General features: G+C 43.2%; 1 protein-coding gene across 2 annotated transcripts in view; it reads right to left on the reverse strand.

Moving 5' to 3' along the window:
* Positions 1–26,072, reverse strand: part of ADAM12 (ADAM metallopeptidase domain 12) — a 401,034-nt gene that overhangs the window by 337,537 nt on the left and 37,425 nt on the right. For both annotated transcript variants that reach the window (XM_069566850.1, XM_069566851.1), the window contains exon 2: positions 10,571–10,707. In XM_069566850.1, coding sequence (XP_069422951.1) covers positions 10,571–10,707 — 137 coding nt within the window. The remainder of the gene's footprint in view (positions 1–10,570; positions 10,708–26,072) is intronic.

Raw genomic sequence — 26,072 nt, forward strand, 5'->3', positions numbered from 1 at the left:
CGGAAAAGCAGCACAGACGCCTGCATCCGCCATTGGGAAGTGGGGGCAGGGCAGGGACGCGCGGGAGGCGCGGGCTGCAGAGCTTTGCAAGAATCGGGCAGGAACGCCCCAAGCGCAACCAGAACGATCTAACCTGGGCTAGCAAACCAGACTGTGGGATAGCTACCACGCGAAAAGCTCGAACATAAGACCCCGCCAGGACCGAGCACAGAACAAAGGACGGAGCGGAAAAAGCCGGCTGCAGACCATTCCCCGCCGGGGACAGGCAGCCAGAGCCGTAAGGACTGGAAAGGGGCAATTGCAGACCCGGAGAGACTTTACTTACCTAACTGCAAGCAGGCTCCTTTGCTAAGACTTCTGGGGGTGCTGGACAGTCACAGTCTGCCTCACGGGGTGCGCCAGCGGTCCACCCAGAGAGCTGAGCGGTAGCGGCGGAAAAGGTGACAAGCCCCGGCGATCGCGCTCGCCAAACTCCTGAGCTACTCGGACCTGGGAAGGGCACAAAGCGCAGTCCCAGCCGCATTTGTGCCTCTGAGGGCTGCCTGAGGGCCGAACCTGAGTGGCTTGGACCGGGGAAGTGCACGCAGCCTAGGGCCGGCCCCAGACGGTTCCCGGCTGAGCATCGTAGAGCCGGAGCGGTTTGTACGCCTCGAGAAAGGACAGGTCAAGCGGGGCAGAGATACTGTGCACACACGACAGTGCTATTTGTTTGCAGCATCCCCCCTCCCCACAGCGCGACTGAACTAGTGAGCCTAAAAACCAGCAAACAGAAGAAGTTAAACAGAGGGAACCACCTTGGAAGTGAGCCCACACGGCCCATAACATCAGAGAAGAGCCAGATATATTTTTAATTTTTAAATATTTTTAAAATCATTCTTTTTTTTTTTTGCCTTTTGCTTTTTTTTTTCTTTTTTTTCCGAGCTTTTTTTTAATTGTTAAGTCTTCTATTTCTCCTCTAATTTTTATTTCTATAACCTAGTATTACTATTTTTAAAAAAAAAAGACTTTTTTTTTTTTTTAAGGCAAACACCATATATACTCTTTGGATGGTTGTTGGTGTTTTGTTTTTTTGTTTGTTTGTTTGTTTTTCAATAATTCTTTTTTTTCTTTCTTCCTTTTTCCTTCTGCTTTTCTTTAATATTGTATCTTTGAAAATCCAACCTCTACTCCAGATTTTTAATCTTTGTTGTCAATTTTGTACATTTAAAAACCCAAACTTCACTACCCAAGTTTACCTGAGAGCGAGATTACTGACTTGTCCACTCTCTCCTCCTCTGGCCTCTCCTCTTTCTCCACCAGGTGGCCTCTGTCTCTTTTCTCCCCCATCTCTTCTCTATCCAACTCTGTGAATCTCTGTGTGTTCCAGACGGTAGAGAACACCTAAGGAACTGGTTACTGGCAGGATTTGTCTCTCTCCTACTCATTCCTCTCTCTTATCCTCCTGGTCACCTCTGTCTACTTCCTCCCTCTCCTCTTCCCCGTATAACTCTGTAAATACCTCTGAGCGGTCCAGACTATAGAGCGCACATAAGGAAGTGACTACTGGCTAGCTTGCTCTCTCCTCTCTTGATCTCACCGCATCTCATTCCAGTTACCTCTAACTACCCCCTCCATCTTCTCTTCTCCTTGTAACTCAGTGAACCTCTCTGAGTGTCCCTCAAGGTGGAGAAACTTTTCATCTTTAACCTAGATGTTTTATCATCGGTGCTGTATAGATGGAGAAGTCTAGAGGCTACTGTGAAAATAAAACTGAAAACCAGAAGCAGGAAGCTTAAACCCAAAGCCTGAAAACATTAGAGAACTCTTGAATTCAGGGAACATTAAGCAATAGGAGCTCATCAAATGCCTTCATACCTACACTGAAACCAAGCTCCACCCAAGGGCCAACAAGTTCCAAAACAAGACATACCACGCAAATTCTCCAGCAACACAGGAACACTCCCCTGAGCCTCAATATACAGGCAGCTCAAAATTATCCCAAAACCTTTGATGTCTCATAACCCATTACGGGTCACTCCATTGCACTCCAGAGAGAAGAAACCCAGCTCCACCCACCAAAACTCCAACACAAGCCTCCCTAACCAGGAAACCTTGACAAGCCACTGATAGAACCCCACCCAAAGTTAGGAAGCTCCATAATAAAGAGAACTCCACAAATTATCAGAATATAAAAAGGCCACCCCAAACGCAGCAATATAACCAAGATGAAGAGACAGAGGAATACTCAGCAGGTAAAGGAACAGGAGAGTTGCCCACCAAACCAAACAAAAGAGGAAGAAGTAGGGAATCTACCGGAGAAGGAATTCCGAATATTGATAGTGAAAATGATCCAAAATCTTGAAATCAAAATGGAATCACAGATAAATAGCCTAGAGACAAGGATTGAGAAGATGCAAGAAAGGTTTAACAAGGACCTAGAAGAAATAAAAAAGAGTCAAAATATAATGAATAACACAATAAATGAGATCAGAAACACTCTGGAGGCAACAAATAGTAGAATAACGGAGGCAGAAGATAGGATTAGTGAAATAGAAGATAGAATGGTAGAAATAAATGAATCAGAGAGGAAACAAGAAAAACGAATTAAAAGAAACGAGGACAATCTCAGAGACCTCCAGGACAATATGAAACGCTCCAACATTCGAATTATAGGAGTCCCAGAAGAAGAAGACAGAAAGAAAGATCATGAGAAAATCCTTGAGGAGATAATAGTTGAAAACTTCCCTAAAATGGGGAAGGAAATAATCACCCAAGTCCAAGAAACACAGAGAGTCCCAAATAGGATAAACCCAAGGCGAAACACCCCAAGACACATATTAATCAAATTAACAAAGATCAAACACAAAGAACAAATATTAAAAGCAGCAAGGGAAAAACAACAAATAACACACAAGGGGATTCCCATAAGGATAACAGCTGATCTGTCAATAGAAACTCTTCAGGCCAGGAGGGAATGGCAAGACATACTTAAAGTGATGAAAGACAATAACCTACAGCCCGGATTACTGTACCCAGCAAGGATCTCATTCAAATACGAAGGAGAAATCAAAAGCTTTACAGACAAGCAAAAGCTGAGAGAATTCAGCACCACCAAACCAGCTCTCCAACAAATTCTAAAGGATATCCTCTAGACAGGAAACACGAAAAGGGTGTATAAACCCGAACCCAAAACAATAAAGTAAATGGCAACGGGATCATACTTATCAATAATTACCTTAAACGTAAATGGGTTGAACGCCCCAACCAAAAGACAAAGACTGGCCGAATGGATACAAAAACAAGACCCCTCTATATGCTGCTTACAAGAGACCCACCTCAAAACAAGGGACACATACAGACTGAAAGTGAAGGGCTGGAAAAAGATATACCACGCGAATAGAGACCAAAAGAAAGCAGGAGTGGCAATACTCATATCCGATAAAATAGACTTTAAAACAAAGGCTGTGAAAAGAGACAAAGAAGGCCACTACATAGTGATCAAAGGAACAATCCAAGAAGAAGATATAACAATTATAAATATATATGCACCCAATATAGGAGCACCGCAATATGTAAGACAAATGCTAACAAGTATGAAAGGGGAAATCAACAATAACACAATAATAGTGGGAGACTTTAATACCCCACTCACACCTATGGACAGATCAACTAAACAGAAAATTAACAAAGAAATGCAAACTTTAAATGATACATTAGATCAGTTAGACCTAATTGATATCTATAGGACATTTCACCCCAAAACAACGAATTTCACCTTTTTTTCAAGTGCTCATGGAACCTTCTCCAGGATAGATCACATCCTGGGCCATAAATCTAAACTTGATAAATTCAAAAAAATCGAAATCATTCCAAGCATCTTTTCTGACCATAATGCATTAAGATTAGATCTCAATTACAGGAGAAAAACTATTAAAAATTCTAACATATGGAGGTTGAACAACACACTTCTGAATAACCAACAAATCACAGAAGAAATCAAAAAAGAAATCAAAATATGCATAGAAACTAATGAAAATGAAAACACAACAACCCAAAACCTGTGGGACACTATAAAAGCAGTGCTAAGAGGAAAGTTCATAGCAATACAGGCATACCTCAAGAAACAAGAAAAAAGTCAAATAAATAACCTAACTCTACAACTAAATCAACTAGAAAAGGAAGAGTTGGAGAACCCCAGAGTTAGTAGAAGGAAAGAAATCTTAAAAATTAGGGCAGAAATAAATGCAAAAGAAACAAAAGAGACCATAGCAAAAATCAACAAAGCCAAAAGCTGGTTCTTTGAAAGGATAAATAAAATTGACAAACCATTAGCCAGACTCATCAAGAAGCAAAGAGAGAAAAATCAAATCAATAAAATTAGAAATGAAAATGGAGAGATCACAACAGACAACACAGAAATACAAAGGATCATAAGAGACTACTATCAGCAGTTGTATGCCAATAAAATGGACAACGTGGAAGAAATGGACAAATTCTTAGAAAAGTACAATTTTCCAAAACTGAACCAGGAAGAAATAGAAAATCTTAACAGACCCATCACAAGCACGGAAATTGATACTGTAATCAGAAATCTTCCAGCAAACAAAAGCCCAGGTCCAGATGGCTTCACAGCTGAATTCTACCAAAAATTTCGAGAAGAGCTAACACCTATCCTCCTCAAACTCTTCCAGAAAATTGCAGAGGAAGGTAAACTTCCAAACTCATTCTATGAGGCCACCATCACCCTAATACCAAAACCTGACAAAGATGTCACAAAAAAAGAAAACTACAGGCCAATATCTCTGATGAACATAGATGCAAAAATCCTCAACAAAATTCTAGCAATCAGAATCCAACAACACATTAAAAAGATCATACATCATGACCAAGTGGGCTTTATCCCAGGGATGCAAGGATTCTTCAATATCCGCAAATCAATCAATGTAATTCACCACATTAACAAATTGAAAAATAAAAACCATATGATTATCTCAATAGATGCAGAGAAGGCCTTTGACAAAATTCAACATCCATTTATGATAAAAACTCTCCAGAAAGCAGGAATAGAAGGAACATATCTCAACATAATAAAAGCTATTTATGACAAACCCACAGCAAACATTATCCTCAATGGTGAAAAATTGAAAGCATTTCCCCTAAAGTCAGGAACAAGACAAGGGTGTCCACTTTCACCGCTACTATTCAACATAGTTCTGGAAGTTTTGGCCACAGCAATCAGAGCAGAAAAAGAAATAAAAGGAATCCAAATTGGAAAAGAAGAAGTAAAACTCTCACTGTTTGCAGATGCCATGATCCTCTACATGGAAAACCCTAAAGACTCCACCAGAAAATTACTAGAGCTAATCAATGAATATAGTAAAGTTGCAGGATATAAAATCAACACACAGAAATCCCTTGCATTCCTATACACGAATAATGAGAAAGTAGAAAAAGAAATTAAGGAAACAATTCCATTCACCATTGCAACGAAAAGAATAAAATACTTAGGAATATATCTACCTAAAGAAACTAAAGACCTATATATAGAAAACTATAAAACACTGATGAAAGAAATCAAAGAGGACACTAATAGATGGAGAAATATACCATGTTCATGGATTGGAAGAATCAATATAGTGAAAATGAGTATACTACCCAAAGCAATTTACAAATTCAATGCAATCCCTATCAAGCTACCAGCCACATTTTTCACAGAACTAGAACAAATAATTTCAAGATTTGTATGGAAATACAAAAAACCTCGAATAGCCAAAGCAATCTTGAGAAAGAAGAATGGAACTGGAGGAATCAACTTGCCTGACTTCAGGCTCTACTACAAAGCCACAGTCATCAAGACAGTATGGTACTGGCACAAAGACAGACATATAGATCAATGGAACAAAATAGAAAGCCCAGAGATAAATCCACACACATATGGACACCTTATCTTTGACAAAGGAGGCAAGAATATACAATGGAGTAAAGACAATCTCTTTAACAAGTGGTGCTGGGAAAACTGGTCAACCACTTGTAAAAGAATGAAACTAGATCACTTTCTAACACCGCACACAAAAATAAACTCAAAATGGATTAAAGATCTAAATGTAAGATCAGAAACTATAAAACTCCTAGAGGAGAACATAGGCAAAACACTCTCAGACATAAATCACAGCAGGATCCTCTATGATCCACCTCCCAGAATGCTGGAAATAAAAGCAAAAATAAACAAATGGGATCTAATTAAAATTAAAAGCTTCTGCACAACAAAGGAAAATATAAGCAAGGTGAAAAGACAGCCTTCTGAATGGGAGAAAATAATAGCAAATGAAGCAACTGACAAACAACTAATCTCAAAAATATACAAGCAACTTATGCAGCTCAACTCCAGAAAAATAAACGACCCAATCAAAAAATGGGCCAAAGAACTAAATAGACATTTCTCCAAAGAAGACATACGGATGGCTAACAAACACATGAAAAGATGCTCAACATCACTCATTATTAGAGAAATGCAAATCAAAACCACAATGAGGTACCACTTCACACCAGTCAGAATGGCTGCGATCCAAAAATCTGCAAGCAATAAATGCTGGAGAGGGTGTGGAGAAAAGGGAACCCTCCTACACTGTTGGTGGGAATGCAAACTAGTACAGCCACTATGGAGAACAGTGTGGAGATTCCTTAAAAAATTGCAAATAGAACTACCTTATGACCCAGCAATCCCACTTCTGGGCATACACACCGAGGAAACCAGAATTGAAAGAGACACATGTACCCCAATGTTCATTGCAGCACTGTTTATAATAGCCAGGACATGGAAACAACCTAGATGTCCATCAGCAGATGAATGGATAAGAAAGCTGTGGTACATATACACAATGGAGTATTACTCAGCCGTTAAAAAGAATTCATTTGAATCAGTTCTGATGAGATGGATGAAACTGGAGCCGATTATACAGAGTGAAGTAAGCCAGAAAGAAAAACACCAATACAGTATACTAACACATATATATGGAATTTAGGAAGATGGCAATGACGACCCTGTATGCAAGACAGGGAAAGAGACACAGATGTGTATAACGGACTTTTGGACTCAGAGGGAGAGGGAGAGGGTGGGATGATTTGGGAGAATGCCATTCTAACATGTATACTATCATGTGAATTGAATCACCAGTCTATGTCTGACGCAGGATGCAGCATGCTTGGGGCTGGTGCATGGGGATGACCCAGAAAGATGTTCTGGGGAGGGAGGTGGGAGGGGGGTTCATGTTTGGGAATGCATGTAAGAATTAAAGATTTTAAAATTTAAAAAATAAAAAACTAAAAATTTAAAAAAAAAAACAAAACAAAAACAAACAAACAAACAAAAAAAAACAAAACTGTGTGCTCATTATTTTTCAGTTTTTTTTCATTTCTTTACTTGTGCCTGGTCTCATGCAGAATCTTCAGCTGTGCCACACGAATTCTCAGTTGAAGCCTGCAAACTCTTAGTTGCCGTACATGGCATCTAGTTCCCTAACCAGGGATGGAACCTGGGCCTCCTGCATCGAGAAGGTGGAATCTTAGCCACCGGACCACCAGGGAAGCCCCCCATGTACTCACTAGAGTCACCTGGGAGCACGTTACAGAAAGGAAGATGCCTGGCGCTGTTTTTAGCTCAGTCGTTTCCAACTCTCTGCAACCCCCTGGACTGTAGCCCACTAGGCTCCTCTGTGCATGAGGATTCTCCAGGCAAGAATACTGGAGGGGGTTGCCACGCCCTCCTCCAGGGGATCATCCTGATCCAGGGATTGAACCCAGGTGTCCCGCATTGCAGGTGGATTCTTTACCACCTCAGCCACCAGGGAAGCCAAAATGCCTGGGCCTTTCCTCAAATCAGTTAAGTCAAGCTGTCAAAGGCTGGCTGAACGGAAAGAAGCAAGGGAGCAAGGAATAAGATATGGGAGCAGGAAAGCAAGGGTGCAGACCTAAAAGCCTACATTCTAAGGTGCAGCAGGCAGAGTCGCACAGCGAAATACATACGAAAAGTAAGTACGTTCTGCACACTTGACGATACACTCTGTGAATGCAGTTTAAAATGACAATGTGGACGGCTATTGCGATAACGAGGAAAGACGTACACATGTACACTGTTTGGCAGACTCCCTATCCCCACAACAAATAACGCATCTACCCTGTGGAGAATGATGGCATGCTCACACACAAACCCCTTTTCATGCAGGGTCTTGATGGTTAAGCACCAAACGGAGGCGCATGTGGTCATTTCAGAGCCGCAGTGCTGATTCCACGAGGCATACATTGAAGCGGATTTCATGGCATTACGGCAAGATGCTGTCTCCCAAATCACCTAGGTTCCTATTCCCTTAAATAAATAAAACCTGGAGCTATTTTAGGCAGTAGGTATGTGCCTACTTCCCTGGGTAAGGAAGACCCCTTGGAGAAGGAAATAGCAATCCACTCCAGTATTCTGGCCTGGGAAATCCCATAGGCAGAGGAGCCTGAAGGGCTACAGTCCACGGGGTCACAAAAGAGTCAGACATGACAGCAACTGGACAGCAACACGTACCTGCTCCCTGCACGATTCTTGTCCTGGAGGAGTTGGGATAGTGAGGCAACAACAATGGTCCCTCCTAGTGTTCTACAAAGATGGTACTGATGGCCCCCAGTCCTCAGGTTGTAAGCTTGGCCAAGGCGGGGGATGCACCAATGCTGCCTCCAGCATGCCTCCTGAGGTCTGCCAGGTGGCTGGCTGGCAGGAAGGATGAAGCTGGAGGTCAGAAACTAGAGCCAGTCTGCACTGGTCCATTCCAGAGGCACGCTGAGAACCCTCATCAGCTCATTGCTCTGATACCTTCCAAGGAAGGTTGCCAGATAAAACACAGGACACCAGTTAAATCTGGATTTTGATAAACAACAATACCCCACATCTTGCACAGGACAGACTTATGCCGAAGAAACAGCCATTGCTTGCCTAAGTCCAGGTTTAATGTGGCATCCCTGGTGGCTCAGACGGTAAAGCATCTGCTTACAATGCGGGAGACCCAGGTTTAATCCCTGGGTCCGGAAGATCCTCTGGAGAAGGCAATGGCACCCCACTCCAGTACTCTTGCCTGGAAAATCCCATGGGTGGGGGAACGTGGTAGGCTAGAGTCCATGGGGTCGAAAAGAGTTGGACACGATTGAGTGATTTCACTTTTACTTTCTGCACTTTCAGTTGCTAAATCTGGCAACGTACCACCAGGGAGAGCTCTCATAAAAGCTTCCACCACCCAAATAACTTTAGATGGTTTCATATTCTTATATTATTAATTAGTGCCTATCAATGTTTTAAATGTATACTTTACAAAATAGTACACTTCTCTTTTTCTGAACCTATCAGGTCATTTCTGATTTTGCAAATTAATAGCATGATGAGATTTTCTTTAACATCCTAGGTTTTTCTTCCAGGAAACATCATTGGAGACACTGCGATTGGCTTGCACTTTGTATATTCAGTCTGCAACCATCCCCATGAAATAGAAATACTGAAAAAGTTCAGATCTGGCCTTTGGATCCTTTAACTCAACCTTTCTGAATGTTCACTTTCAGCTGCAAGTCTCTTTAGAAAATGAAATAGTGATGTGAATCAGGGGTCCCCGGCCTCTAAGAACCAGTGCCTGATAATCTGAAGTGGAGCTGAGATAATAATAATAGAAATAAAGCACACAGTAAATACACCTGAATCACCTCAAAACCATCGCTGTCCCCCTCTCCCCACCGCCAACTGCCTTCCATGAAATTGGGCCCTGGTGCCAAAAAGGTTGGGGATAATAAATCATAAATCATATGATCATTACAGACATAAAGGTGGCCCACTGCAGCACTTCCAGAACACCACAGAGGATTTTCAGCCTCAACTGCTCTTTTTTAAAAAAAATCTGTTTTCTATTATAAAAATAATCTAAAAATAGTTCCACATAACACAAGGACAAAGCCATCTGTACAATCTCTCCAAAGAGCTCATATTTCTATAGATATTATCACTTTCCAACTATTCCAACAAGTTCTGAAATTTAAGAAAGTCATGTAGATTTGTCAGACAAAACTCATCAAAATATTAAATTTAACCACTAATATTTTTATTATTTTATAGTATTCTTTTACATCACAGAAGACTCAAATCAAACATGTATTGAAGTAAATGCAGCATCAAAGTGCATTAAAACTCATTGCAAACTTTAAAAAAAGTTGCATGAAAATGTTTCTACCAATAATTGATAAAACCAAAATGTTGATAAATAGATGTGACTATAGAAAAATATCCCACACTCAAGTAAAATGAGCTGGAAGTTGTGTATCTGGAAATGTTATCCTTGGTGTGTATTTGAAAAAAAAATAACTTTCCACATATGCAAACAGAGCTGAGACACTCATCAGAAATACAAAATCAGTTAATATTTCATCTTCTTAATCATGAAGATTTGACTTTTAAGGAAGGATAAAGTTGGAATTAAAGTAAAGACAAAACTTGAATAAAAGGATATGAATGCAGTCCTGTGAGTTTTAAACTCCAATCACTGAAAAGTCAAGAAGGAAAAAGTAAAAAACTGACCTCTGAGTCTGCTGTCTTCATTGGGTTCCATGGATCTCCGTTCAAAAGTGAGACACTGACCACTTCATAGGCTCCTTCCCCGTCCCTCGTCCTGGCCTGTTGCATGGAAGGCACAAACTGGCTTCCCAAGTTCACCCCTGTAACACAAAGAAAAACCCTATGCTTATTCCAGTTTGGAAGAGTTTGGCATCAAAAGTATGACACCAACAACTCAATGAAAATACTTGCAAGTTGAATAAAGCCAGGCAAATACCATCATCTATTATATCATAGTTGAGTGTTAAAACTGATTAATTCACTGTCACTCAGACCAAAAATTTTTGTATCTTTAACCAAATAAGAGCTAATTTTTTTCCCCCTTCAAGACTTGTGGCATGTGCTGGGTGATTACCATCATCAAAGTATGTAATTCTGTCCTTTGACAAGCAACAAAAATCCACGAGCCGTGACTTTTTAAATGATGAATTAATCCTTTGCTTAAGATCAGCTCTATTAAAAGTCTCAAGGCTTTAGCTGTATTAAGACTAAGTCCATTTACTTAAGTCCCAGCGAATCAGTTAAATACAAAGCCGACTCTGCTCTCTGTACTTATGGGGGCTAATTTTATGGGCTTCAGGGAATGATTCTATAGACAAAATTAATTTGTCAGTTTCGACTGACTAGACTGGTTCATGTAAAAAAAAAAAAAAAGTCAAGTCATTCAGTCAACTATTATGTGATCTTGTTTCCTGGGGTCCTGTCGAACCAGTTAATATACTTACACAGGTTCAATGTGGCCCCATTTCCATAAACAATCCTAATGGAAAGTATAACATTTTTCTCTTCTGGAGAGTATATCACTTTCTTAACAAATGCAGTAATTTTCCGGGCCAGCTTCCCTATGAGGTCACACTCCCGCTCTTCGGTGCAACCACAGTCTGCCCCTCAAGGTAAAGGATGGGAGTTGATTCCCTCACATGTTATTCCCATTTCTTCAACCAGGACTCATAATTTTCAGACCTGAGTCATAATAGCACAGTTTCAAGTTACTAAAGAGTTTGCATTTATTGGGCACAAATGGTATTGAAATTTTAATCCTAGACATTTTACAGTTCTCCAAATACCTTTCAATCCACACCATTTTATCATTCTCAGTGTGGAAGTCTGCAGTTATATTCAGGTTACAAAAGGATTACTATTGTACTTGAGTATTAACTGTCTGACACAGCCTCCCTGGAAAATTCTCAAGCTGGTCACAAAGCATTTAAAACTCCCAATCGTTGAGTGCCAAGGGACCAGGGATGAACTGAACGTTGGGACTCTGGCCAGTGGCCGAGGGGGTGAGCTGGGCCCCTTGGCCCCGTGGGGCAGGGAGAGGGAGAGAGAGGCCCAAGGGAGCAAGGAGACATGGGCTTGTGGTCTCAGGGCTGGGATGTGCCCGTGTCCAGGAGATGAGGGCCCCGCCTGTGCAGGCGGAAGGGGCCGGCTCCAGGCGGTGACATCGGTGGACGTCTGGTGGAGGGGGCGATATGAGGAAGGGGTGGTTATCAGCATGAAGTTCATCAGAAGTCTTTCCTGGCTGAAGACAGAGTGGCCCACGATGGCTCAGAGATCTTGAATAAACGAGCGTCATCTACTGGCTTGATTTCATGCCCTTCAATGTGCTCCAAGAGTGCTGAGACACTCCAAGCAGGGGCTTTGGAGTAAGACATCCCCAACATCAGTAGCATCCTGACCACTTATTAGCTGTTGGTCCTGGCCAAGCTGTTGGCCCAGGCCCAGCTGTTGGCCCACTTACTAGTTCATTCACTCACTCACTCATTCACCAACTACCTATTAACTGCCTGCCTTGTGACGGGCCTTCTAGATCTGATGTCTTCCACTTAAATAGCCCGCTCTTTCTGCTTCAGCCCTCGTGCTACCTGGAGTGAGTCCCCTCTGCCTACACTGCTGGGACCCTCATCTCTTAAATACAGCTCTCTCCACCTCAGAACACTTGGTTCTCTCCATCTGTGCATCTATGAGAGAGTCACAGATCAAGCTGCCCTCGTGACCTATATTTTTACACTGGGTGAGAGACTTCTGAACAAATAAGATGATTGCACAGAGTAACCGGGACCCTGGGACAACAGGGCTAGGGGGACACCCCGTGATGGCCTTGTAACTCTTCTATAAATCTAAAATGATTTCAAAATAAAAGTGTAATGACAAAAACAAGGTCGTGGTAGTTGGTGGGGAAGGCTACTTCCGATGGACAGGGACAAGAGACTGTATTGTTGGGACGGGAAGCATGGAGGATGAGGAACTTCCAGCCCTTCCCAGAGCCGTGGGAGGAACACATCGGCAGTGGGTCCTCAGATGTTTTCTTTTCCATAAAATGAAGCAGAGGGCAGGGAGGCGCAAGGTGGGTGACACACATGAAGCAGTTCATCAAGATCCTTCTCGAAGCTTGGCCGAGCCCCAGGTCTCACGTGCAAGACCCTCAGTGGGATGCCCATGTTAGAAGTTCCTGAAACAAAGTGAGTTCTGATCCAGCTACACAGCTTCTGCAGAGTGGGCCAAGAGTGCAGCTAACTGAACACATCTTGAAAGAGTGCTGGTGTGCTGTCTGAAGTGGATTAGGGATTTGAAATACCCACAATTACAGAGTGAAAACGGCAGATGCGCCTGAACTTGCCCCTCAACCAATGAAAACCATGCCACGTGCCAAAGAGTTACCCTGGCCAACATTTTAATCCTCCGGAAAGTCAAGTTAAACTGTTAAGAGAGTGACTGCAAGCATTTTAAAATTTCCTCTACATAAACAAACCAAGTTGATTATAAGCTACTCCTGGAAGTTTTGTCAGTTAAGTTTCCAACACAAGTGAATTGTTAAATTGAGTACTTAATAGCAAATTCAAATGCCCCAAGGCTGGATAAATCAAAACCTGGAGTCCTGCACTGCTCACCACCCAGCCACAGTAAGGAAGACGGGATGGTTTCCATGGGTATCCCAGCCGTGATGCTCACAGGCCTGGAAGGTTATCACCCAGGCTTCAGAGACTTAGAGAAAAACTTTCAATATGATAGAACTCACTGAGAAGCTGCCTGTCTTAAAACAGGGGTCCAATTCCGGGCCATAGACCGTGTGGACATTAGAATAGAAAGAAAGTGCATAATGGGGCTTCCCTAATGTCTCCGCAGGTAAAGAATCCATCTGACGATGCAGGAAATGCAGGTCATCCCTGGGTGGAGAAGATCCCCTGCAGAAGGAAATGGCAATCCACTCCAGTATTCTTGCCTGGAGAATCCCATGGACAGAGGAGCCTGGTGGGCTACGGTCCATGGAGTCGCAAAGAGTCGGACACGACTGAGCGACTAAGGACACAGCAAAGTGCACAATAAATGCAATGTGCTTGAGTCATCCTGAAAGCTCCGCCACACCCTAGGCCATGGAAGAACTGTCTTCCATAAAACTAGTCCCTGGTGCCAAAAGGGCTGGGGACCACTGTCTTAGAAGAAAGGAGAAGTGCCATGAAATCCAGGTCTCCTTAGCTTGCCTCTGCCTGTGAGGCCCTAGGAGAGGCAGTATGCCTGCATCCTTGATTTTGCGGGGAGAAGGGAGGCCTTTGTGGGCTTTCCTCTTCAATAGTCAAACTGAAGCTGCACGAACCAAATATAAAGAACGTATTAGTCCCCTGGACCTTTCTCCTCCCAGGTGCTTAGGAGCAGAGAGCGACAGTTACTTACTCTCCTGAAGGCAAAATGTTCCGACCACTAACACTTCCCTTTTCACCTACATATACCAGCATCTTATTCCAAAAGAAGTCCTTTGGGACTGATTGTTTTTCCCCTCTAAGAGGCTTTATTTCTAAATATTCCAAAGAGAACTGAGAGGCAGACTGTGCCAGTACTTGTAGAATGTTGTGCAACCTTTTAAAGAAATTGAATAACAACATTATTTGCTGAGGACAGTATTTACTATCTATATACATGGATAATGAAGCCATCTCTCAGCTTTTTAATTGGTTGCATAACATCCCCCCAGCAGTATATGCAGTCAGAGGATGGTTTCTTATGAGCTTTGCTTAAGTATTTATACACTGGTATTTCTTTTAGATGATGCAAATAAAATTTTTATTTGTGCTGCATGGATAGACAGAATAAATTATACACAGCTGTGAGATATCAGAATGTATTTTATGGAGTGATCTTGTTGACAAACCATAAAAGCAGGCCGCACATTCAAGCCCTAGAAACCCAGGGGAAAAAAAATATGACCTTAGAAAACATACAGCTTGCATACATTTTGTTTTTGCCAATATTTGGGCATCAACAAAACTCAGTTGACTAAATAAAAAAATGTGACTAGCTTATCTTGGGGAGGAACTTCCAGCTTTCTTTCTGCTGAGTAACCAGATACACAGACAGTCCTTTTGATAAAATGGCCATTTTGCTTCTCAGTCTCACAATGTGTGTGTGTGACTTGCTTAGTCATGTCCGACTCTTTGCAACCCCATAGACTGTAGCCCACCAGGCCCCTCTGTCCATGGGATTCTCCAGGCAAGAACACTGGAGTGGGTTGCCACTTACTTCTCCAAAAGGAACTACAGAAAGAAAGAAAGTGAAGCTGCTCAGTCGTGTCCGACTCTTTGCAACCCTATGACTGTAGCCTAGCAGGCTCCTCCATCCATGGAATTTTCCAGGCAAGAGTACTGGAGTGGGTTGCCATTTCCTTCTTCATCAGTCTCACAGTGGAAAGAAGCATATCAGATATTTAGGTTTCTAACACAATTATCTTCTGTGACAATCAGCACTGTTTTCCCATGAGACATGCATGCACCTACTGTGCTTGTCTGAGTTTGTCATCTTCAGACTTGATTATGGCTGGTGAAGGGGGAAGTTATAAACCTAGTTCCTTAAGCAAGAATCTCTGTAGCGACGGCTTTTAAGGCCTTGGAAAAGCCATCAATAAAGATCTCCCCTATAGTGCCTTCAGATCCTCCCCATGTGAGTCACCCAGAGCCTGGCTATCCATGGAAGTCTTGCCTCTTTCCTGCTCCATCTGGCCAAGCCTCCCTGGCCTGACTTACTAAGGGTCATCCAGACCGCCCTGCTGTCCACCTAAGGGCTTCAGCTTCCTTACAGAAGAGATTGACAGAGTTCTGAGATACTGAACAATAAACATCTTGAAGCCACAAGACCTGGCCCTGGTCTGACTCCTCTTTGATTTACTGCCCTCGATCAAAGCCTGCATCTACGGTGCTGCTGCTGCTAAGTCACTTTAGTCGTGTCCGACTCTTTGTGACTCTATGGACTGTAGCCCACTAGGCTTCCTTGGGATTTCCCAGGCAAGAATACTGCAGAGAACTGCCATGCCCTCCTCCAGGGGATCTTCCTGACCCAGGAATCGATCTCACATCTCATCTCCTGCACTGGCAGGTGGGTTCTTTACCACTAGCGCCACCTGGGAAGGCTCGATTCTCACGGGGTTAAGGAAGCTCAACTAAGCAAGAACAGTCAAAGGGCTTCTGAAAAGCTTAACACATAAAATCAGTCTAGGATGTCTGAATCCAAGTTTACAGACTTGTAGGCAGTGTTTCTCCAACCAAACAGGCTAACAGTGAGAAGATGACAGCTTCATGCCTGTCATTAGAATATATGGGGGTTAAGGTCCTCGGGAGGTATCCATTCAAGTTATCCAGTGAGCCAGTGGGAAAATAACCTTTAATGAGACTACTAGCCAAGAGGAAACTTAAAACACTAACCTAGAGTTCTGGCTTTAAAGCAAAATCACTATCAATGCCAACATGAGCCTAAGAGAAGAGGATTAATCTGAGGTACGTAAAAGAGAATTAAGATAAACAGTCCTTCGGAAATCTAGGTGGGGGTAAAAACTCAGACAACCATTACGAACTGCAAAAGAATCTGAGGACCAGGCCCTGGAAACTCACGAAGCATTTTCTGTAATCCCAGAGAGCTAAAGAAAATCTTGTTGGTTTGATTGAGCAGGGTCTTGGTCCAGGGGAATATGGTGGCAATGTTCCCATAAAGGATAAATATATTTCCTTGGTTCAGATTCCTATCTATAGTCTTAATCAAATGACAACATCACTCTCTCATCTCGTCTGCAAGCTCCAAGGGTGATAATTAGGGGTGTGATTAGTTTTAAATGGTATCGCTCAAGGATGTTCAAAAGAACCATGGCAAAAGTTAACCTTAAAAAGAGTAAGTTTACAGTGGAAAAGCACTATGTCAGCCAGATGATCAAGGTCAACATCAGCAGCCGTGGTCCTACTGTTGGCATGCACTCTTCATCGGATATGATGAAAACGACACTCTACCTCTGATCGAGCTAATCCTGAGGCAGATGCCAATTCAGGTCATCCTGTGTTGTGTCTGGCCAGCACACCTGAAAACTGTCAAGGTCATCAAGAACAAGGGCAGTCTAAGAGACTGCCACAGCTAAAAGGAGGAGGAGACGCGACGACTGAACGTGTTGAGGACTCCTGCCTGGGGTTGAGGGACAGAAAAGGAATGTTAGGTAAAAAGTAAGGAGACTGGAATAAAGTGTGAACTGGAGTTAAAGACATTATGTCAATATGGGTTCATTAATTTAGACAATTGTACAGTTCTCAGGTCTCAGGTCGGAGAAGGCAATGGCACCCCACTGCAGTACTCTTGCCTGGAAAATCCCATGACGGAGGAGCCTGGTAGGCTGCAGTCGATGGAGTCGCTAGGAGTTGGACACGACTGAGCAACTTCACTTTCACTTTTCACTTTCGTGCATTGGAAAAGGAAATGGCAACCCACTCCAGTGTTCTTGCCTGGAGAATCCCAGGGACGGGGGAGCCTGGTGGGCTGCCGTCTTTGGGGTCACACAGAGTCGGACATGACTGAAGCGACTTAGCAGCAGCAGCAGCAGCAGCAGTTCTCAGGTAAGATAGTAAGAGGGGGAACTAGTTATAGGGTATACGTGCATGCGTACCAAGTCGATTCAGTTGTATCCGACTCTGCAACCCTATGAACTAAAGCCCACCAGGCTCCTCTGTCCATGGGATTTCCCAGGCCAGAATACTGGAGTGGGTTACCATTTCCTTCTCCAGGGCATCTTCCCGATCGAGGGATCAAATCCGTGTCTCCTGCAGCTCTTTCACTGCAGGGGTTTCTTTACCGCTGAGCCACCACAGAAGCCTGTGGGGTAGAGGGGAACTCTCTAGGCGCTCTTCCCCATCTTCTTGTAAATATAAAACAGTCCTTTCAAATAAAGTCTATTAATCATCATTTGAGGGCTTAAGTCTGTGTCTTGCGAGAAGACTGCATGTCATTCTAGAGCAGTTCAGTATCAAAGGGCTCAGAGATGGATGGCTGTTATCACCAGTGGCTCCAAATTCCAGCAAACTGGAGTCTCTACCCTCATCTCTCTTCTAACGTTGCTGTTTGTTTGGATGGAGGAAAGATGCAGTAACTGTGGTCATGTGAAAGGCATAAAGCAGTTAACTGACAAGGCTTCCTAGAGTATAATAAGGCAGAGCATGCAAAAGCAGTCGATCCATAGGCAGTGGAAAGGCCCCTCGAAATGCACCCGGAGAACTCTTCAGAACACAGAAACGAGTTGCTATAAAAACGTCACCTTTTTTCTGGTTATTGGCGGCAAGACTCTGAAATAGTACAGAAGTGAAAAGTTGGTTTAGGAAGGTTACACCGAGTGACAGTCACATAAATACTTTGATGAAGGGTGTTGAAACAGAACCCGATTCGCTCAGCGCCTAAGGTTGCAGCTATCCACGCTGGAAGGCTAAATTATCAAGATACAGCCTGATGGAATGGAAACAGCTGCAGTATTTTGAGTCCGAAGAGTCAGTATTTTGTGCACCCCCAGAGGCTATGTGGATGCCCTGGGGCTATTCTCTCACCCTCCCAGATACACAAATCCTTTAGGTGTCCAGGAAGACTGTGGACCATTGTCCACTGCTGAAGGCTGGTGAGAGGGTCAACAGACATCATGGGTGCAAAGTGTAGGTGGGTGTCATTTAGCTTAGCTTTTTGCTTTTGCTTTGTTTTAATCAATCGTTGGAAAGAAATACACTAAAATGCTCTTGTAGGTTTCTTCCTCTGAGTGTTGGGGTTTTAGTTCAGTGTGATTCTTCTTCATGTTTGTACGTGTCTCTGATTTTTCCATAAACAGACATATTACTTCTATGATGGACAAAAAATTTAAAAATCAATCATTTGAACTCATGATGACAAATAAACTGATTTATGATGTTTTACTTTCTCACCAGCTTTCCTGGCATTGCAGATTCACTGCCTTGGACACGCTAGAGGACATAGCCCATTTGGAAATAAAAGCAATCAAGTACTATGAAACAATTACAATTTTGAAAAGATGTTTTATACGTCATTTCAAAATTCAAAGAAAGCTAGTTATTGCTTCCCATAAATGTTTCAAATGGATTCATACCCGAAGCATAAGTTGTCTCTACTACACATAAAAATAACTTTTCATGCCTAAAGCATCTCCTATCTGCAAAACCATTTACAACATTAACTTATATTTTAGACTACTTTGCTGGTCATTGTAAACTAGTGCAAGTCTTATTTTATAAATGGTGAGACAGAACTAAGAATTTATACTGGTTATTTCTAATATTTCCCAATAATAAATGGCAGAATTAATAACAAAACCCAAGCCCTCTGCATTTCATATGCATTCATTTACTTTGTCCTTCATCATAGGGGCAAAGAGATGCTGCAGGAATTTATTTGTAATACTTTGGATGGTGGAGGATGGGGGTCAGAATTTTCAAACAATAAGGTAAGGGGAAAATGGAATCAATTATTAAAATCTTACCACAGGAGCAACTTTTGGAAGTGGGGAACAAAAAGACAGGAACAGAAACGTATCTGTTCCCTTCACTACTGTAAAAGCATTAGATGGAATTAAACAACGATGATAGAGCACCATTTAGCATCTACACTGAAGCCCGTGGACCTAATGGCGCTAACATCCTTCCTGGATCATTGTCATCATGGACCACCTTCTGCCAAAAGTCACCTGGTCGTGTCCAATTCTTTGCAAACTCGTGGACTGTGGCCTGCCAGGCTCCTCCTGTCCATGGGATTCTCCAGGCAAGAATACTGGAGTGGGCTGCCATTCTCCTCTCTAGAGGATCTTCCCAATCCAGAAATTGAACTCAGGTCTCCTGCCCTGCAGGCAGATTCCTTACCATCTGAGCCACCAGGGAAGCCCCTTTCTGCCGAAACACACCCCCAACTTAGCAGCACTTGGTAGCTCTGGTTTTCTTCTCCTTCTCCAGCCAGATCTTGCCTTCTCCACTCGTATTCCTTTCTCCCGCCTCCCTTGGGGGGACTTGAACGTCCCCCAAGTCTCAGCTCTTGAACATCTTCCCACCCTACTCTTCCTGTTCCTGAGAGAACTCATTAATTTTTAAACTGATGTTGCTCAAATCAGTATTTTTCCATCTAGCCAGTTCACCCAAGTGCAGTTTGTAATACAGTATCTATCTGACACTAATTTCAATGTTTCGTCACCATCATCCTCTCAAACTCAGCACGTTTAAAAACCAAAGGCTTCATTCCGTCCCCCCGTCAGAAAGCAAAACACTGCCCCTCATGCATGTCTTGCCAGAGTCACCGCCATTCACCACTGCCTGCATCACAGGGCTTGGCAACATCTTTGGCACGCCTTTTTTTTTTTTTTTTTTTTTAATCACTCACATTCAACAACTCCAGCCGGGTATTTTGTGCTTTGTTTTTGTTTTCTTCTGTTTTCTCAAAACTCTCCTACTTTTTAGCTAAATCCTTCTTGGTAGACTCATCACCTGAAGCTCCCTCTACTCCAGTCTCAAAGGACAGGATACATTTGATAAGAGCAAAAGTCTAAGGCAGGGTTCTCCATCAAGAGAACGTGAACACAAAGGCCTTAATGCAGGAGAGAGCTAGTGTGTTCTAGAGCAGAAAGGGTCAGTATGGCTAAAATGAAGTAGAAAATGGCGTGGACAGAGGTGTGAGCTCAAGTACAGAGGGTAGACAAGGCCTGGATCATGCCAGGCCTTCTAAGGTAGCATTTGGGTTTCATTTGGAGTGCAGTAGAAAGGCATCATAGGATTTTATGTAGAGTAAATCTGATTCATTTTGAAAAAATTCTCTGCCGTGTGAAGAGTAGAGAGGAACATATACATGGGAACTAGTCATAGAGAAAAATGCAATGTTGAGCATGGATCCCACAATTAATAAACATTTCTAGATGACAACAGTGAACCCTAATTAAACAAGTTGTTGTTTAGTTGGTAAGCCATGTCTCTTTTGCGACCCCACGGACTATAGCCCACCAGGCTCCTCTGTCCATGCAGTTTCCCAGGCAAGCATACTAGAACGGATTGCCATTTCCTTCTCCAGGGGATCTTCCCGACCCAGGGATCAAACCTGCATCTCCTGCATTGGCAGGCGGATGCTTTACCATTGAGACACCAGGGAAGCCCCAATTAAGCAAGTGTTGCGCACCAAACCCCGTTCTAAGTTTCACCTGTTTAAACCTCCTAACGACCCTTGGATGTTTACCATCATTTAGTAGATGAAAAAGCTGAGGCACAGAGAAGTTATGAAATTTGCCTGTGGTCCAAAAAACTATGACGCCACCCAGACAGCCCACCCAGACAGCCAAGTACTAGGATCTATGCTCCAGCCACACCATGTGATAAACAAGCATCACTCTGTCCAGGAAACACTTGGAACAAAATTCAGATTCCTTCCTGAGTCCTGCACGTTCTGGAACCTCAACCCCTGAGAGTTCCATCTTGCCAGCTCTGTTGTGACCACACTGACCATCCCTCTGACCCATCACATTTCCAGCTATGTCTGACTTCGTGTCCTTGGTTTTTGCTGTTCCTTCTGCTGAGAACACCCTACTCTCAAACCTCTGCTGGCCCTCAAATCTCATTACTTACGTCTCAGCTCAAATGTTAGCACCTCAGAGGGGCTACACGACTTCAGAACCTTCCTTCTACCCCACGTTTCTCTGCAGCCCATCATCCTATTCTGTTCCTTTAATGGTACTTACAAGCATCCAAACTCGTTTTATCATTTTGTTTCCACTACCTCACTCCGAAATCTAAACCTAAATCTAAAATGGCAAGTGGTAGGGGCCTTATTTGAGTGGCTCAATTGGTAAAGAATCTGCCTGCAATGCGGGAGACTTGGGTTAGATCCCTGGGTGGGGAAGATCCCCTGGAGGAGGGCATGGCAACCCACTCCAGCATTCTTGCCTGGAGAATCCCCATGGACAGAGGAGCCTGATGGGCTACCATCTGTGGGGTTGCAAAGAGTCAGACACAATTGAGCAACTAAGCACACAAGGGCCTTATTTATCAAATTCAATGTTCTATCTTCATATGCAGACAAGTATTTGGTTAATGAATTATGACCAAACGAATAACAAGTTCTCACGACCTTGTCATCATAATGACAGCAGGGCGGGGTCCCGGGGTGTGGTTCTCATCACAGAGGCTCTGATGGGTGACTGATTTTTAGCTCTCCCAGCATTGTCTGGCTCCTCGCAGGTTTATGCACAGATCCAAACCCAGGCGAGCCTTCTTTATAAGCCAGAATTTCAACTTACTTTTAATGAAAAAGAACTGACAAGTCAGCCAGAATCCTCATCTAAAGCATTGGGTTCATTATCTCCCCAGCAGGAAACCTTCCTTGAAAAGCCAAATTAAAATCAGAACAGAGAACTAAAGGACGGGAACAGAAATTGTCATCCTGGAACCCTAATATTTCCTTGTCTACTCAAGAGTGTGGACCTGCCATGCTAAGCAAGGAGGCACTGAGTCCCAGCGAGGGCAGCTGCCCACCTAGGGGCTTGAGCACAGGCTGATTATTTGAACTTGAGTGCATTTTCTACAGACTCGCTGAGTTCTCAAAGGCGGGCTCACCAACACTTGTGAAATTATAACCTGCTTGACTCTCATACCATCCTTTAGAAACACTTCATTTTCTTTATGAAAATCGCGCTCTAAGTTGTCACTCAGGGAAGAGTTTCTGGACCTAAATCCCATGTGCATTTATGAGAAAATATATTCTGAATTCCAAAATGCAATACTGGGGACAACATTGCCTGTCTCCTGCTTCACTTCTCTACTGCTGGGAATTCAACTGCAGATTCTGCGACTCAAGCCAGAATGTTGGGGAGGGGGACAGCGGAGGGAGGAGCAGGGAAAGACAGGGAGGCCTGGGCTGGAAGGAGGCTGAGGACAGGGTTGATGAGTTAGAGAACACCTGCCTGAGTCCCAAGGACCAAGGGGCAAGTGTGGCTGTCTGAAGGCAGGTGCTGATTTCTATGACTTTAATTTTCTAGTTGTTGACTCTGTCCATTGAATTTGGGAGGTCCCTAATAGTCACACGGTACACCCCAAATGATTATGCCATAGGACTGAAGTCTTGCGTTTCGGAAAGTTTCAGTTCTATGTGATTTGACAAATACTGGCTAGGCTTCTAGAATGAAGCAGAATGGCATTTAATAATTTTGATTAGAAAGACTTTTGTTCTCAGTTCTCAAAACTGAACAATGTGCTTATCTGTCTTTAAGTCCATGCTTCATCTCACACAGGTAAAGCCAAAGAAATAAAGAAAACTGTTCAGTTTAGGAACTTTTCGACAATTTCCTCTCAACAATACCCAGCTTTATTCTGACATAATCTCACAGGCGAGAGAACTTGCCTGTCCTTTGCTGGCCATCAAGTTTCTTATTAGGGCAGGTGTCCTGGTAGGTTCAGCGTCATGGCACGTGAAGTCACTTCAGTCACGTCCGACTCTGCGACCCTGTGGACTGTAGCCTGCCAGGCTCCTCTGTCCACAGGATTCTCCAGGCAAAAATACTGGAGTGGGTTGCCATTTCCTTCAACCCAGGGACTGAACGTCTCCTGCATTGGCAGATGGGTTCTTTACCACTAGCGCCCCCTAGGAAGCAAGCGTCATTGCCCTCATTTAAAATTCACACTAATGATGCATTCAATATTCTAAACAGGCTTTCCGTTCTCTGTGAAATTAGCACTGATTGCCACCCGAGTGTGAGAGGGCTGCTGACAACACTGGGAACTGTCTTTCCCTGTTGCTATTTCTGGGCACCCAGTGTGGCCAGTTGAGTCAACAAGAGGAGACACAGCTTTCCATGGCCACCCTGAGCTGATGGGGGCAGGTGAAGAGTGGAGAGTGGACAGAGTTGCCCCCTGCCTTTCTGGATCTGAGCTAGGACTGTTCCCCATCCATTCAGCAATGACCAGGCCGTGGCAGGATAACAACTCAGTAGACAAATATTACAAAGAAAAGGCCCTATAAAAATATGCGCCCATTGGTAAAGAAAAAAACATATATTTCTTAGTCATTACAATGTGCATTTATTTGTCACTAAGGTTGAACTTTTTCATATTTTTTCAGTTATTTTCTTTTCTTACTTTGAGGATTATTTGCTCATGTCTATTGCTCTTGATGAAAATGAAAGAGGAGAGTGAAAAAGTTGGCTTAAAGCTCAACATTCAGAAAATAAAGATCATGGCATCTGGTCCCATCACTTCATGAGAAATAGATGGGGAAACAGTGGAAACAGTGTCAGACTTTATTTCTGGGGGGCTCCAAAATCACTGCAGATGGTGATTGCAGCCATGAAATCAAAAGATGCTTACTCCTTGGAAGGAAAGTTATGAGTAACCTAGATAGCATATTCAAAAGCAGAGACATTACTTTGCCAACAAAGGTCCGTCTAGTCAAGGCTATGGTTTTTCCAGTGGTCATGTATGGATGTGAGAGTTGGACTGTGAAGACAGCTGAGTGCCGAAGAACTGATGCTTTTGAACTGTGGTGTTGGAGAAGACTCTTGGAGTCCCTTGGACTGCAAGGAGGTCCAACCAGTCCATCCTAAAAGAGATCAGTCCTGGGTGTTCTTTGGAAGGAATGATGTTAAAGCTGAAACTCCAATACTTTGGCCACCTCATGCGAAGAGTTGACTCATTGGAAAAGATCCTGATGCTGGGAGGGATTAGGGGCAGGAGGAGAAGGGGATGACAGAGGATGAGATGGCTAGATAGCATCACTGACTCAATGGACGTGAGTCTGAGTGAACTCCAGGAGTTGGTGATGGACAGGGAGGCCTGGCGTGCTGCGATTCATGGGGTCGCAAAGAGTCAGACACGACTGAGCGACTGAACTGAGCTGAACTGATTGCCATTTTTAAAAATTCTTTTCCAGTATGGTTTATTAGAGAATATTGGATATAGTTCCCTGGGCTATACCATAGGACTGGTGTTTATCCATTCTATTGGACTGGTCATTTTTACTGGATCTATTTTTTTCTAATTTATGTATGTGCAACTATGAATTAAGAATATTAAACAGGTTTATTTCTAAAACAAAGAAACAACTGCTGAGTCAACCAGACTCCTCCCATAAGAGTAGAGGCTGACGGTCACACACCCACTGGAGATTTGTCTTCTACTCTTCAGACGGGCATGTTGTAGGTCATATTGGATAACAGCCAACAGCATTTCAACGCTCCATGTGAATTAAGGATCATTCAAGCTCTGCCTTTCAACAAAGGTGGGGCCTTTCTGATGTATACAATGGAGGACATCGCACTTCACCCCTAGACTAGGTGAGAAAATTCAAGGAGATGGCTTGTGGAAAGACCCGTATTTGGCAGCACTCAGTTAGAAGCAGCTAACACAGAAGGAAGGAAGGAAGGAAAGCAAGCTTTTCCGAGTGTCAATTTCCTCGCAGCTTTCATGATGTGTGTTCCTTTCTGAAATTAAACTTGACTCTGCCCTCAAGGATCACAAAATCTAGTGAAGGAAAGGATAATATCTTTAAGAGCAACCAGAGCTAAATTAGGAAACAAGATGGGGCTGAGATGGTCCAGGAAGCCTCCATGAAAGGGGTGCCAATTATACCAGGCTTTGAAGAGTTGGACGTGGGCACTCACATGTGGGGAAGAGAAGGGAGAGAGAAAAAGTCTTCCTAGACTTATACCCCATGTCCACCTACACGACACAGAAATGAGAGAAAATATGAGGAAATGGATATATAGACACCCAGGTGGCAAAGAACCCACCTACAATGCAGGAGATATAAGAGATGCAGGTTCGATCCCTGGGTCAGGAAGATCCCCTGGAGAAGGAAACGGCAACCCACTCCAGTATTCCTGCCTGGGAAATCCCATGGACAGAGGAGCGGGCTACAGTCCATGGTGTCGCAAAGAGTCCGACACGACTGAGGCAACTTAGCACACACTCAAGAGGAGGAAAAAGGTATTGGCCCAGGTTCAATCAGAAGTGCAATAGAGGCAATCTATTACTGCTCTGTTTTCAGACTTTGCTCAAACAGAACATTTGTTTTTATTATATGGAAGGGCTGGACTGAGATCTCCTCCATCTTCATCTCAAAAAACCTTCATCACTGAGGAACTTTCTTTGCGAGTCACTGTTTATGACAGTGGATAATAAATTAGGATCTATGCAGCGTTGCCAGATCT

This window comes from Ovis canadensis, chromosome 22 (assembly GCF_042477335.2).
Source record: "Ovis canadensis isolate MfBH-ARS-UI-01 breed Bighorn chromosome 22, ARS-UI_OviCan_v2, whole genome shotgun sequence".
NCBI lineage: Eukaryota > Metazoa > Chordata > Mammalia > Artiodactyla > Bovidae > Ovis > Ovis canadensis.